General features: G+C 41.0%; 1 protein-coding gene across 3 annotated transcripts in view; it reads right to left on the bottom strand.

Annotated features, from left to right (window-relative positions):
* The window catches only part of LOC112576350 (multiple epidermal growth factor-like domains protein 11), a 59,244-nt gene extending 43,637 nt beyond the window's left edge, over positions 1-15,607 (bottom strand). For all 3 annotated transcript variants that reach the window (XM_025258720.1, XM_025258721.1, XM_025258722.1), the window contains exons 1-3: positions 15,526-15,607; positions 6,435-6,650; positions 4,466-4,669 (exon numbers count right to left, since the gene is read on the bottom strand). In XM_025258720.1, coding sequence (XP_025114505.1) covers positions 4,466-4,669; positions 6,435-6,650; positions 15,526-15,592 — 487 coding nt within the window. In that variant the 5' untranslated portion in view covers positions 15,593-15,607. The remainder of the gene's footprint in view (positions 1-4,465; positions 4,670-6,434; positions 6,651-15,525) is intronic.

Below are 15,607 nucleotides of genomic sequence, written 5' to 3'. Positions count from 1 at the left end.
GAGACGGAATCTTCAAGATGCCTGAGTGAGGAGAGGTGCAGATGTTGCTTTCAGAGCACCAGCTCCTAGTGGAGGTCTTCAAGATTAAACTGAAGTCATTCACTGATCTAGTAGGCAGACCACACCACAAGTTCAATACTCAAAATCTCAAGAAGAAAGAAACAAGGGAAATTTATAACTGTGAAGTCAGGAATAAGTATAGGGCCCTTTCAGGACTGACAGAAGAATCAGTGGAAGAACACTGGTCAACGCTCAAGAGAATTTGGAAGACAACCTGTACAGATGTTCTAGGAAAGAGGGAAAGAAAACACAAGGAATGGATGACCCCAGAGATCTGGGCAAAGATTGAATCAAGAAAAGGACTACAACAGAAGCTCAACCAGTGTCAAGACCAGCTAAGGAAGGAAGATCTCAGAGCTGAATATTGGGAAGCCAACGGCCAAGTGCAGAGTTCTGTCAGAGAGGACAAGAGACGCTTCATCCATGAACTGACAGAGGAAGCAGAGACAGCAGCTAGACAGGGAAACATGAAGCGACTATATGAAATAACAAAAACTCTGTCAGGCAGGAACATTAACCAAAAAAGCCAGTGAAAGACAAAGACGGCAAGACCATAACAAATGATGCAGTCCTCCCTCTATATAACTTTTGTGGACTTTGAGAAGGCATTTGACAGTGTAGACAGGGACGTTATCTGGAGGTTGATGATCCACTACGGCATTCCACCTAAGCTCATAAACATCATGCAAGGATTGTACGAAGACTAGTCCTGCCAAGTTATTCACAATTCAAAACTCACTGAACCTTTTGTAGTGAAGACCGGTGTATGACAGGCTGGACGTCGCAAATTAGTCTGCTGTCTCATCGGCAACAACAAACACAAACCAAACTGAGTAAGCTAGCAGATGAAGCGGAGAAGACTGAAAGACCGAAGTGATGAGATTTAACAACAAGCAGGAACTCACAATCCAACTTCAAGGAGAGAACATCCTGGAAAGGGACCGCTTCACGTATCTGGGGAGTATTGTAAACAAGGACGGTGGAGCGGATGATGACATCAAAAGCTGCATCAACAAGGTCAGGCATGCTTTCAACAGCCTACGCTGTCATGTGATAACTAGAATAGGGCTGTGGTGTGGGTTTGCACGTCTGTTCTATCCGCACTGACGAGCGAACTGACTGATAAACGGTAGGAATTATTAGCCGTTGGCGGTATGGACCTAGAATCAAAAGGCCGAGGATCGCGTAAGTAATAGCCATCGGCGCTTGAGGCGTATATGTCCGGGGGCTAATAGACCACTTACGGCACGACAGACCCTTGAAGTACACTCACGAGGCAAGGAAGACATTAGGTCACCACCGCCATCTCGACTGAGTAAACAGACGTACCTTGTTTACGCTATAAGGTAGGACAGTGTTGAAACATTACTGAGACACGGTACAGGGAATGAATTGACCAGACTGTCTGGCCCAAGGTTATGTACCGATTTCTAGGGGGGGGGGGGGAGGGGATATAGAGTGTGGACAGGATAAAGACAAATTGACCACCCAATTATAATGTAGTAGTTAAAGAGTGATTGGTTATACTTAGATAAGGGAATGGTCCATGTGTGTCTGTGGGATGATTGATTAATCACGAGAGAGCCATCTCTAATGTATCAGGTCAGTGGTGATTGTATATATCTAGATGGTGAGCTGGTCGAATGAATCTGTGGAATGATTGACCAATCATATGGAAGGAGAAACCACGCGGTTGAGAATATATCCTCGCGGGCAGAGAAGTATCGTGGTCTTTCGCATGTGGCTCTAGTCAAGTAAAGTTGTCTGAGCTCGACTCCAAGTTCTTCACTACAACCCTGCCTGAGAAGTGTGTCGACTTCAACAATTGACTTCAGAGGTGCGTTGACCCGCTCTAGAGTGTATATTGCTTCAGCACCAGTAGCTGTTTGATGGAATTCAGTAGATGCTGAATCGGGTGAATGAGCGTCGGTCCCTGAGAGGTGCTGCTCCACGTGCTCTCTCCCAGAGTTCACGACATACGCCTCATCTGGAAGTCCCGAACATTATCCTTCAGCATCTTCAACACCAATATGAAGGCAGTCCTACAGTATGGTTCTGAAACCTGGAGAGGGACAAACACCATCTACAACAAGCTCCAGACCTTTACCAACCGATGCCTACTCCAAATTCTGGAAATAAGATGGCCTGAAAAGATCTCCAACAGCAGCCTGCGGGAAAAAAAACAACCAGAATGCCACTAGCCAAGAATTCACAAAGCGCAAATGGGGCTGGATAGGACACACCCTGCGCTAATGGGGTGGATAGGACACACCCTGCGCAAACCAGCTGACACCATGGCCAGGCAGGCACTTTGCTGGAACCCTCAGGGGAAGAGGAGAATTGGGTGACCAAAGCAGACTTGGAAAGAACGGTAGAGAGCGAGGCAACGGGCGTAGTAACCACCGGGACCCAACTGAACGGAGGCTGCCCTATACCGGGTCCGCTGGCGAGGTGCTGTTGCGGCCCTATACTCCTCAAGGGAGCAACAAGGAATAAACTAAACTAATCTTGTAACGCTGCATCTTTCAGCAAACTATATTTCTTATTTTTATTTCTAGCTTTTAATTTTGTGACTACAACACCTTTCCATGTTCCATGGGACCAATGAAGTTGTCGTTGTCATTGTCAGTCACCTGATTGCCATGGCTTCCGGAAGTAAGCAAATGTCGACAGTAACTCAAAGCTAGTTCTGGGATATTTTCTTTCTGAGACATTAATGCTTTATATTAAAATGCTCACTGTACCTATCAGACGCTCATTTCTTTTCAAAATACCACGTGGGAAAGAATAAAAACCACGAAGACATTTTTAGACCGTTGTAGCAGCAAAAAAAAGTAACTTAGTGAACCGAACTCAGCTGTCGAAATCACCATCAGTCATGTCAAGCGTCTCGAAAATAAAGTGAAGTTTTAATTTCTGCTGCAAGTCTCGCTAGTAATCAGGACTAGATGTCAACATTTACAAATTTGAGTGAACTTGCAATGCTAGTTATTTATGTACTTTGTCAGGAATGTAGGGAAACAGAGCTTACATCATTTGCACAGATAACAAAGGTTGGGTGGGGGCTGGATTGTCTTACTCCAACCAAATGTAACAAAGAGAATGTGTGAAGACAATTATGTGCAGCACTCCTGACAAACAATGAAAACTGCTATCTAGTCAAGTTTGTAGCCATTCAGTGTCTAGAGAGTACATCATTGTCAGCCCCCTAAAAGGCTTGACAGCTGGTGCTTTTCCCAGAAATCTTTGACAGAAAATAAGATAACCCCTAGCCACAAATACCAAACATCTTTAATCATTGTGACTACAGAGGTAATTCATAAAATAATCCTAGCATACAGAGGAACAGGACATGAGCAGCTGCTCAAATTCTGGTGCACTCAATGATGTATCTCTAGATTTCATGAATAGGTTATCAGCTTTTGAAATAATTTCTTTAATGAAAGAATTATCTGTTCATTATATGTTGATGTTTATCCCATCACCCTGCAACTGAAGGCTAAGAAGGATGAGAGTGTTTCCTACTAATGCTGCTACTTAAGTAGATGCTCTGACATTTGATACAGGTCTAAAATTTGGTTGAAGTTTTCTTTATCCATATTTAAACATTTCAGTGAGAGCTTTGTAAAAAAATATTTAGTAGTTTAGGAGTTACTAAGCTTTCAGTTTTTCTTTCCTCGTTTTCTCAGTTTCTTGTTTTGGCTAAAGACTGTTTACTTCAAAAGGATAAAACTTTTTATCGACAAGAGATATAGACCTGCAATTTGGTTGAGTTTTCTTCAACAAATTTCAACATTTCTATGAGGGCTTTTTGAAGAAATATGTAGTAGCTTGGTAGTTATATCGTTTTAAATCAAAATTTCTTAAAATTTAACACCGCATTTTACAATAAAAATCATTTTTAAAAAAAATAAGACGATTTTGCAAAATCCTTTCTCATCGAAATGCAGATCTGTCTTTTAGGGAACTATTTCAAATTAGAATTTAAAGTCTACTCACAAAATTGATGAAGTTATAATCTTTTTAAAATGTTTGTTCGGGCGCTATTTTGGATTGTTTCCATGGCAACCGATAGTGTGACAAGTGAAGTAAAACCATTCTTTAAAACTTCATTCAAGGGCTAAATAGCTGATACAAAAAAATCCGCGCCTTCCCGTGAAAGGAAAAAAAATTCTGCAGGTACCTGGCCTTAAGATGATGGCCACAGATGTAATTACCTAAATATAAATGAACACATCAGAACAAATATCAAGGTAGTGTGTAGCTGAGTCACACCACCTTACAGCAGACTTAGGGTTAGAAGCAGGTTCAAGCACATACGAAGTGTGTGTGTGTGTGAAGAGGGCTGGAGTGAGTGCCAAAGGAAGATGGTAAGAATGCATGGCATGTTCTGCGGTCAACTTACTGTAAATCTCCAACTCGCAGAAGTTTAACACCGGCGCAACATCCATGCCGGTTTTGCATGTTCTCGAGAAGCTAGCATTTTTTACCTCTCGACTCTCGCTTTCTGATCTATTCAGGTAGAGGATGCGTTCCTTATTGTTCTTGGGGAATGTATGGATGACTTTGTCATCGAAGTAGACTTGTAAACAATCCATTCTGTCTAACCCTGTAAAAATACATCTACATTAAATAACAGAAGTAAATCTATAAAAAGGTGACATGCATGCATTGTGACGGTAAGGGAATAGAGTGGGGCGGGGTTGGCCTATCTTCAGAAACTCTACTGCTGTGTGCGGGGAGCGAGGAGGGCGGGAGCCGGCGTGAGAAAGTTCAGGAGACACCTGACTAGAGCAGAGCAGGTGCCAAGTGACTGGGCACCATCGTCACCCACGTGGTGGTAACAGTAAGACTTTCCTACTCATTAGAAGAACTATTAGGGTGAGAGCAAATGTTTGAGCTGTTTAAGAAGACTGAGAAGCTTTGAGAAGTGAACAGGTAGAGTGGGACATCGGTATTAAGTAGCGGTGATGTGCACCCTGAGTATTGTAGGTGCTAGTGTGGTTTGATGTGCACCCTGAGTATTGTAGGTGCTAGCGTGGTTTGATGTGCACCCTGAGTGTTGTAGGTGCTAGTGTGGTTTGATTTGCACCCTGAGTATTGTAGGTGCTAGTGTGATGTGCACCCTGAGTATTGTAGGTGCTAGCGTGGTTTGATGTGCACCCTGAGTATTGTAGGTGCTAGTGTGATGTGCACCCTGAGTATTGTAGGTGCTAGCGTGGTTTGATGTGCACCCTGAGTATTGTAGGTGCTAGTGTGATGTGCACCCTGAGTATTGTAGGTGCTAGTGTGGTTTGATGTGCACCCTGAGTATTGTAGGTGCTAGTGTGATGTGCACCCTGAGTATTGTAGGTGCTAGTGTGGTTTGATGTGCACCCTGAGTATTGTAGGTGCTAGTGTGGTTTGCAACCTGAGTATTCTAGCCACTTGACTGTGTTTTCTTGTGGCTGTGTCAAATAGTTGATTGGAGTTTTACATCCATAGATTTCATGCCCTATCAGGAGGGTTAACTACAGTTATGATTATGATTTATGCCTTATCATTGAGTGAAGATAAAATTGTGATAACTTGTTGTTGTGTAAACTGAGACTTTTAGGACTTTTGTGTGTGTTGCTGAATATTTATGAGCACGTGAACTTGTCGTGTTGCTTAGAAAAGTGCTCTACAAGACTTATCATTGCAAATGCCTTGTAATTGACATGTTGTCATAGTTACTGTGGGTTTCAGTTGGCAGTGGTGGAAACTGCTGAAGACCTGCCTGCGCGCGGTCTTAGTATCTGAGTTTAATCATATTTGGTGTATGCTATTGCTACACTGATATCGTTGTGTACGAGGGGAAGTGTATGGTTTAAACTGCTTAATTTGGAAGTTTCGTGTATTGCTATTTATTTTGGAAGTTTTTCTGTATAATAATTATTTGGACGCCCCAACCTGAAATGATCTCGTGTTTTATTATTGGGAAGAATGCGCAAGTCCGACTGTTGGTCGTGACATGCATACAGACGCGCACGTACACATACAAGTAGACATCATGCCACACCACACAATGTCTTTGTGTGCATCTACTTGTCAAAACCACGTGACAGCTGGCTATAATTCTACATTTCAGTAGCATAATTACAGCAAAAAAAAACAACTAGTCACAGGCACTGTGCAGCTGGTGAGATTGGTTGCGTTATGTTGATGGAGAGACCTGTTTGCTGAGGTGCATGGTGAATAACTGTAGAACAGAAACACTTGCAGTCCATTCGTTACACTAGGAGAACAATGCTACCAGGGCTCTGACACTACAGTTGTCTCAAAATCGCAATTTTATAAGCTCAGACTAAATGTATTGTACTTTAGTGTATTGTATTTAATATTTTGATACTTACTATCCTCACGTGCGTAGAAGACCAATCTGTGAATGAAATATTTGTGTTTCAGAATAAACCTCAAAGAACCTCTTTCCCCTTCTAGACTAGAGAAGCAGTTTCTTTTGACATTATAATTACTGCTGTCTCTGTCTCCATTTTTAACCAGGTCGCAAGTTCTGCCTTCCAGAGGATGGCTGCTACTGCAGGTGCACCCTGCTTCTCGAGCGACGTTCCCTGCAACACAAAGCACACTGTATCAGGAGATCTGCAAAATGTTGACATGCATTTTATTCATCCTACACATAATATAACTCAGCTGTTTACAACATCACTGCAACTATTGAAACCTATGAAAAACACGTTAAAATAATAATAATTGCAAATGTGTATAGCGCATGCTCACACTCCTAAGAAGTATGCTCTAAGCGATTAACAAAAATACAAAATATAGGCAACATACGAGAGACAGAAGGAGAAACAAACAGCACAAGAAAGACGGAAAGATAAACAACAGTACTGATGATGAATAAAGGTGTTAGGAGTAATGATTAATGAAGAAGTGCGTGTAAGATATTCTATAGTGTGTAGGTGGCGGGTATGGAAAGCGAGAGAGTTCCAATGTTTGGCTGCACAATAACTAAACATCCTGTGGCCACATGTTGTTGTTGTGGTGACAGGAAGAGTAAGGAGACGATCATCACACGACGAGCGGAGTTGTGTAACTGGGATGTAAGGGAAGAGCAGTTGAGAGAAATAATCAGGGCAGGTGCCATCAAAGAAATTAAAACACAGCACGGACAGTTTGTACTGATGCCACAACGGATGGGAAGCCAGTTGAGAAAACGAAGTAGCGGAGTGACGTGGTCCCTTCTCTTGCTCTGAGCACCAGACGTACGTGCAGCAGACTTCTGTACTTTCCACAGTTTGTGAAGAAGGTATACAGGACAGCCAGCAATCAAGGAGTTTGTGAAGAAGGTATACAGGACAGCCAGCAATCAAGGAGTTTGTGAAGAAGGTATACAGGACAGCCAGCAAGCAAGGAGTTTGTGAAGAAGGTATACAGGACAGCCAGCAAGCAAGGAGTTTGTGAAGAAGGTATACAGGACAGCCAGCAAGCAAGGAGTTTGTGAAGAAGGTATACAGGGCAGCCAGCAAGCAAGGAGTGTGCGAAGAAAGTATATAGGGCAGCCAGCAAGCAAGGAGTGTGCGAAGAAGGTATACAGGGCAGTCAGCAAGGGAGTGTGTGAAGAAGGTATAGAGGGCAGCCAGCAAGCAACAATTATAGCAGACGATCAAACAGGGATATCAAACAAAAATAGTGCACTATCCACATCACTTGCAAGCTATAATCATTTCAACCTAAAAGTTTCATTTGTTTCTCAACTGTTAAATTTAACTTTGTAGTATTTTATTTCTTGTTAGGTTCAGTACATTATCTTCGCATGCCTCGCTTCAACATCGAGTCTTGTTCAACGTTCTATCTTGCTACAGCGGAACCGAAAGAAGAATGACAGATCTGTTTAATACACGGTCACCTACAGCGGGTTTCAGATCGACATCGGTGGCGGACTCTAGTTGAGGCCTTGTGTGCAACCTGATGCACGAAGAGGATTAGATAGATTGATAGATTGTTTAATACACACCGATACAAACAATGAAGTGTGAATATGCACTTTACAAATTTTGCATTTATTATTCTTCTTATTAAATCCTGTCTTCGTATATGCGCGTGTGTTGACACCACTGTCGTTACTAGTTATGTACTAACTGTTTGCAGTCTTTTCATTGCTGTACTATTATCTATGGCTGAAAGTGAAACAGTACCACTTTTATTCTGTAATCATTTTGGGTTATAATGTATATTTGTTTGTGTTTTATTTTCTTAAAATTTCCTTCATGGATGATATTTTTTTAATAACATTTTATTTCTATGGCATCATAAAGTTGCATACCAGAGAAGTAGATTGCAGTCAGTACAATCATGTCGGCTGAACAGTAGTTGCTTACTATATTTCCTTCATTCACCATAATTCCTTGAGTATACAAGTTGGACATAAGCTTATGCAGTCATAATCTCTGGACTAAATATGACAGATAAAGTCAAAAGTTTAACCCACTCCTATGAAGAGAAAAAGTTAGCCTTTCTGGGAAGCGTTCTTGAATGAGGGTTTATTTTGTCAGCACACAAAGATGGCAGCAGACTGGCCACCAAGTAAGGTGACAAAACATGTGAAGGAGGGAACTCTGCCAGATAGGTGTACCTGGACTCTGCATGATGTTTGCATTTTGGGTTCAAAGGGGTGATTTTATACTGTTTGTTCATTATCATATATATATTCCTAGATTGGATGTTGCATCAGCCTAGTTGATATTGTTCTGGTCAGTCTATTGATACGGTTTAAAAGTATTGTTTGTTTGGTTTTTTTTAAAAAGCTTTGGGATATTGTCAGTGTCTTTCACATGGACCTTGCTTCGGGTTTATTGTTGTTACAGACTGGAACATACAGCCATGTGACCATTAACATCTAAATGCTCTGTGGTCTCAGTGAACAGACTGATTTTTCATGTAAAATTTGCACAGTATTGTGTAGTAAAACAGTGCATGTCATTAGTCATGATATATTTTATAACTTGAAAAGAAATAGCCCTTTCAGATGAGTATTTGGGTGTCAGACAAGCAGTTGTTAATAGCTAGTATATACCAAATCTTGAAACAACAGATGTTTCTTGTTTGCATTGTAGAATAACAGAGATCAAGGAATTCATAGTTTTGGAGAACACCTGACAAAATCAGCACAGATTCCCATTACTGTAATTTTTCGAAAATGCATGAGTGCTGTTAATGGGGCATCTGTATTATTCCAGTAATTAGAATTCTTGTGGTCTGGGCCATGAAATGAGATTGGCCGCTTAACAATAACCACGGCAATCCCAGTTCATCCTTTGAACAGTTCATTTCAATTTTTCATGAGGGTAATATTAATATTATGATTGGAATAGCATAGGAATTATTTACTATTTTATTCTTCAATGTTACATAAGAAATTCTTAAGTTTTCAAAACTTGTCATTTAAATGCACACTTATTAATATTTGGTATGCTTGTTAATTATGTTAGGCCGAGACAGCTCACAAAAAGAAAGACTACTTTAGATCTCAATCAGTACATCCAGCAGCACCACTGCAAGACTCACTACAACCAAAAGTGATAAACAACCTTTTATGCCCACAGGTGAATGCACTAACCATCAGAATATTGGCATCATCACATGAGCAGCCCCAATGGCCAACATATTGATGCTCTGCAAAGAGTACAAGAGGAGACGGACCTCAAACTGCAGCAGTAGAAGGCGGTATCCAGGGAGTGTCTAACGAAGGTAATGCAGACAATTTTATATTATGGATTTATTTTATTTTCTTTTTGGTTTGCCTATTCCATTTTGTTGTGAATTCCCTTTCACAATCTGATGTCGCAGATAGTGTTGGTTATACAAGAGTTACTGCTTCACAACCACCATTAATAGGCTTTGTTCAAAGTATTTAAAAGTGAATTGTCCAGTTTCAATCACAGTGACATATTCATGCTGTTGCAGTATTAGTCCAGCACATTCTCAAACAAGGGACAGACTCTTTGGTCTGCAGGAATTGATTCTGCAGGAAGCAAAAGATATGCTAAATCATTTGACTGCTCTGATAAGCAAAGACAAACCTGCTCCAGCACTCTGGCAGGAGCTGTTAGAGCTGCAAGGATGCCTTAATGATGTCTCATGAATTACTTGTCTGTAAAGCAGATTTCATTGTTAAAGTCTTTCTTGAAATGATAATTTGTAATGATTTATGGAAACTTCTACAGTATTGCTTTACGTTTTTGAAAACCTTATATTTTTGTAGGGAATACATTTGAGAATGATCAGTTCTTGTGAATCTAACGTACACATATATTTTGGAACATGATTCATTACGATTCGTTTATTAAATTGTAAATCCAGTTTCAAAAAGTTTCAGCCTCATGTAGCAAATCTATTTTCTACTTTTAGTGTGTTTAGTGTGTTAATTACTTTGTTAGGGTAAAGTTTTGATTAGAGCCGTAGGATAGAGACAATACGTCGTGAACTGGCCAAGCTGGCAGCACATCAGCCCGGCTGACACGCCAACTGTCTAGCTGCCCCATTCAGCAACCGGTGGCCAGTCGGGGCGAGCAACAACATCCATGTAAGCGGCCGCAATGAACGTATGGCAAGGGGAGATAACTGTGTGGCAGTCCTACCCCTTGTTGTCCAGCTAAAAGTCGGGTATCGCCCAAGGCGACCGACGTCTTTAGAGTTAGACCCTTTCTACATGTCCAAGGTCACCGGGAGGAAGATACGCCCACCGGAAGGGAGAACTGAACAAAGTCGGGTGCAGGGGTAGAAACGTCACTTTTCCGGGCGGCTGGCTAGTGAGTGGCCGACAGAAGGTCCGTCTTATAGAAGACGTTAACGGGTCCGAGGGACTTGGAATATTATTGAATATGTAGTAGGGAATGCTGAACAATGGAACTAACAGTGAATTGTGAACTTGCTGAACTTGTGAACGTTGGAATTAACAGTGAGTTGTTATCTTTAGTGATCTGCTGAACATTGGAATTTGTGAGTTCTAACTTGGGAACTTTGGTGAACTTATGTACTGTGGAAGTAATGAGAAGAAGCGCCAGATAATAATATCTGAATAATACTTGTAACTATTCCTTTATGTACGCATGCACTCTTTGTTTAATTATATTCATTTGACTCATCCTAAAGTATCTGTATTGAAGGAATGTGTTGTAATTAAGTGTGTGTGGGCGCATGCTAGATGAGTATATGCTAGCACAGTTAGCCATTGCGCACAGGACCCACATTCTGTCCATTACACCTCATAACTTTTATGGTTTTTGGAGAATGAAACATTATATGTCAGCTTGTTTATGCTGTGAAATTCTGGCCGATGGAGCAATGAAACCCTGCAAACTGAAGTCATTTTGAATGACTCCAAGCAATGCCAATATGTTGATAAGCCTCTGGAGTTTTTCGAGAATAAATGCAAAGAGCTGCAACAAAATAAGGGAATGCTGCACCTTGTTGCTGCTGGCGATGAAAACACTGAGGCTACACAGGCATCCTACACAGTTTCGCTGTTGATCGCCAAGACCGGCAAAGACCAACTGTTGCAGAGAACTTGACCAGACCTGCTGCCAGACTAATGACAGAACTCATGCTTGGCGAAAAGGCGACAAATGCCATCAACAAAGTCCCTCTTTCAAATGATACCGTGAAACGTGGAATAACAGCCATGGCTGACAGTGTGGAATGTCAGCTGCTATCAAGACATGTCAAAGTACTTGGCGCTTCAGCTTGATGAGTCTACTGACATAGCCAACGAAGCAAACCTTTTGGCATGTGTCAGGTAGGAATACTTAGGCGCTGTTCATGATGACTTTCCCTTCTGCAAGTCTGTACCGACCTATACAACTGGAGAGGACATTTTCAAGATTCTGAACAATTACTTTGTGAGTAACAAAGTTGACTGGACGCCATGTGTCGGTGTGAGCACTGATGGTGCTGCGTCAATGACGGGAAAGATCAAAGCCTTGACTACACGTTTAAAGTTTTATGTGAAGAGATGGGAAGTGAGCACACCAAGCTTCTTTTTCATACAGAAGTTCGTTGGTTGTCGCGTGGGAGAGTGCTCACTTGTCTGTTTGAACTGCGCGAGGAGGTTCACATTTGTTTGCGCGAGTGTGATCGTCAAGCTTTCTACTTGTGGGATTGCATGCAATGATGCGTGACTTTTAATGGCTTGCTCAGTTGGCGTAGCTGGCTGACATTGTTAGCAGTGTGAATGAGCAGACATGTCACAATCGGTCAAGTTCAAAACAAAGTAAAGGCTATGTGTATAACATTGGGGCTGTGATGTCATCACCTCGATCGTAGAGAATTTGACTCATTCCCAACCCTCAGTGATTTTCTTGTGACTTCACCGCAGGAAATTGATGAGCAGATTGTTGCGAACTTTAAATCACACCTACATGGTCTGCGTGAGCAATTCAGAATTTATTTTCCAGAGCCCGAGACAAAATCTGAATGGATCAGAAATCCATTTGCAAACATGAGTGCAGCTGAACAGTCAGTACAAAACTTTCTTCAAGGGATGTTGATAGTCTTGTGGAACTTGCTTCGGATGGTTCGCTGAAAGTGTTGTTTGCTGAGAAATGTTTGACAGACTTTTGGCTTCATGTACGATCTGAGTACCGGGGACTTGCTGACATCGCTGTGGAGCATCTACTGCCATTGCCAACAACGTACTACTGCGAGATTCGATGTTCAACTCTCGTGGGACTAAAAACAAACAAGAGAAGTCGGTTGAACGTGGAATCTGACATGAGACTGAAATCTTCCAACATTGATCCAGATATTACCACCCTAATATCTCGTCAAAAACAACTGCATTCCTCGCATTAACATTTTAATTACAAAGAACGAGGTACGTAGTTTTATGTCAACTTATTACCATACTACTGTCACAGAAGGACATTTAGTTTTGAATTGTAACGAAACAAATGCGGCAATTTAAATTTGAAATTCATAGTACAGACTGATTTTTAGGCCTTGGTGGTCCGCCATATTTTTTACTTAAGTAAAGTGGTCCGCGGTCCGAAATACTTTGAGAACCACTGGTGTAGCAAGTTACATACAAAGTGCAATGAATTTGAGAAACTCCATCAACTAAAAGTAAAATTTTGTTTTATAGCAATATTATGCTTTTAACTAGTTAAGCCCATTGTCAGATACTAAGCGTGTAGTAACGATAGTATTTTATGTATATATTATTATATGGATCTGACCATATACTTGCATGTGTACTGATGTGGTGACAATAGATATAGCTAGAGACCTGTCTGCCTCACCAAAATGTGTACATTTGCACAAATTTAAATGTATCACCAGCTTGATTAAATTACAGTTTGGATGTATTTATTATTCACATCTATGTAAAGATGTTTTTCATATTTTTTATGTTTTTATATTCACCCTTTTCAGTTAAGGGCTATGGCCTACACTGAATAAAGTCAAAGTCAGTGGTAGAGTCTATCTATTTTATCAAAGGCTTTTTCATAATTTACGTACGCACAGTAGACTCACTTTTTCTCACTTTAAAAATCTCAATGATGTGTAGAGTGAATAGATTATCAAGGGCGAATAAACCCTGTCGAAAACATGCTCGTTACAACACTTGTTAGCAATTCTGTGAGAGCATGATCTGTTGCTAGTATGAGTACCTAGAAATATTACGAGAATGATATACAATTATTAATTTGGGGTTAGCGATGTGTGGCTTCCAAACAGAGAATTTTACTGGAGATGGAATGACACACATTCAAGAGATATAAACAAGTTTCGCCATTTTTCTTGAAAGAGTATTGTAGCTTCAAACCCCAGGTGGTGTTGGAATGAGCACAAACTTGCCGGTCCGATAGCAGTGTTAAAATGGATCAGCTGTCAGGTTGGGATGAGGTTTGGGCACCACTTCACATAAAACTGAGTTCTGTCACGCTTCCATTCCTTACACGTTAAGGTCACAAGGCTTTCTTTCTCTGTCTTATCTTCGTCTCGGAAAAGAGACTAGTTACTTGGGTACACTCCATTCATTCTGTCATGCGATACCAATCACTACCTGCTGCTTACTACATCGCCTCCGTGTGGGAAAATAAGCTATATAAATATTTCATATTCTTGTTTGCTGACTTCTTATCAGTTTTCAACACTATCCAGCCACAAATCTTAGCTAGAAGAATCCTTGACGAGTTTTCCCTTCATCATCAGCTAGTGGCATGGATAATTTCCTTTTTGATTGAGAGACAGCAACGAACATTTGTCAACGCCACTTTTTCAGATTCCATCGCAGCGTGCACTGGCTCACACCAAGGGTGAGTTTTATCACTACTCTTGTTTATCATATAAACCAACAGCTGTGGCAGTAATCACGAGGGTCAAGATCTTGCTAAATCCTCGGATGACACGAACTGTTCACTTCTATTTTCTAAGCAGGCCAGTAAATACCTATGGTGTAGTTTTGGATGAACACATTTCGTAGTGCAATGACAATTTCCTAGAACTTAATGTGAGAAGGACCAAAGAGATTGAATTTAATTTGGGCCACAATTCTTCACCAAGTCCCATAAGTGCCATCCATGACAAGGAGGTGAATATTATCCCTACGTCTAAATACCTGATCTTCGATAAGAGGCTTTGCTGGGATCCCAACACTCAAGCTGTCATAGAAAAGGCTCATCAGTGCCTCTTCCTTCTCTGGAAACTGGTGTTTCTGTCTCCCAGAGATTTCTTCGGCTATTTTATTAATCCCACATAGAGAGCGCACTGTCCTCATTTATCTGCTTTTAAAACAGTTTATCAGTGAATGACAAAAGCAGACTACATCGTTCTGTATCCACCTGCTCCAAAGTTATTGGAATGCTTCTCAGACTCTGTACAACAGGCAGACACTTCTGAAAGTGTCTGAAATTCTTTTTGATGACAAGCATGTCCTGTCAGAATTTTTTTTTTAACTTCCATCGGGCTGTGTGCACCTGCATGCAAGACCAACGGACTGAGGTTCTGCTTTGTTTTGTTTCGTCCGTGTGACTTCTGAACGTTACTATTTGCGAATAAATTTAACTCCTATGTAAGCGTGAACCATAATTGTAGGAGAGTCTGGTGTAGGGAATAGGAATATGCTGTCGTATTGTTGTTTTGTTGTTCTTCCATGTACAGATGTCTGTAATAGCCCTCTGGGATAAATAAAAGACTTGTATCATTATTAGTTTTCATGTTATTATTCTAAATATTATTACTATTTGTTTGCCAACATTGCACACTTCATCACCATATGCAATTTCTTTGTACATTACGCGTTATGGCGCGAGCTTGTTGGAGGGAAAGAGCACCGCGCACTCCACGTCAAATCGTGACTTCCCCCATCGTATTGTTTGACTGTGTTACTTTAATGCGTCATAACAATAACACTACTGACTGAGACATACATAAAGACATTTTCTACGACAAAATTTATCTTGTAATAGTCCCAATACTCACTCTCGTTTCCCGAGGCAACATTGTGTTGGGCGGCGACGATTTCAGTGAACACACACAGTGCCACCATCCACCTCCAGACAAA

The sequence above is a fragment of the Pomacea canaliculata genome, linkage group LG11, assembly GCF_003073045.1.
Source record: "Pomacea canaliculata isolate SZHN2017 linkage group LG11, ASM307304v1, whole genome shotgun sequence".
NCBI lineage: Eukaryota > Metazoa > Mollusca > Gastropoda > Architaenioglossa > Ampullariidae > Pomacea > Pomacea canaliculata.
This window is presented reverse-complemented; position numbering and strand designations above follow the sequence as displayed.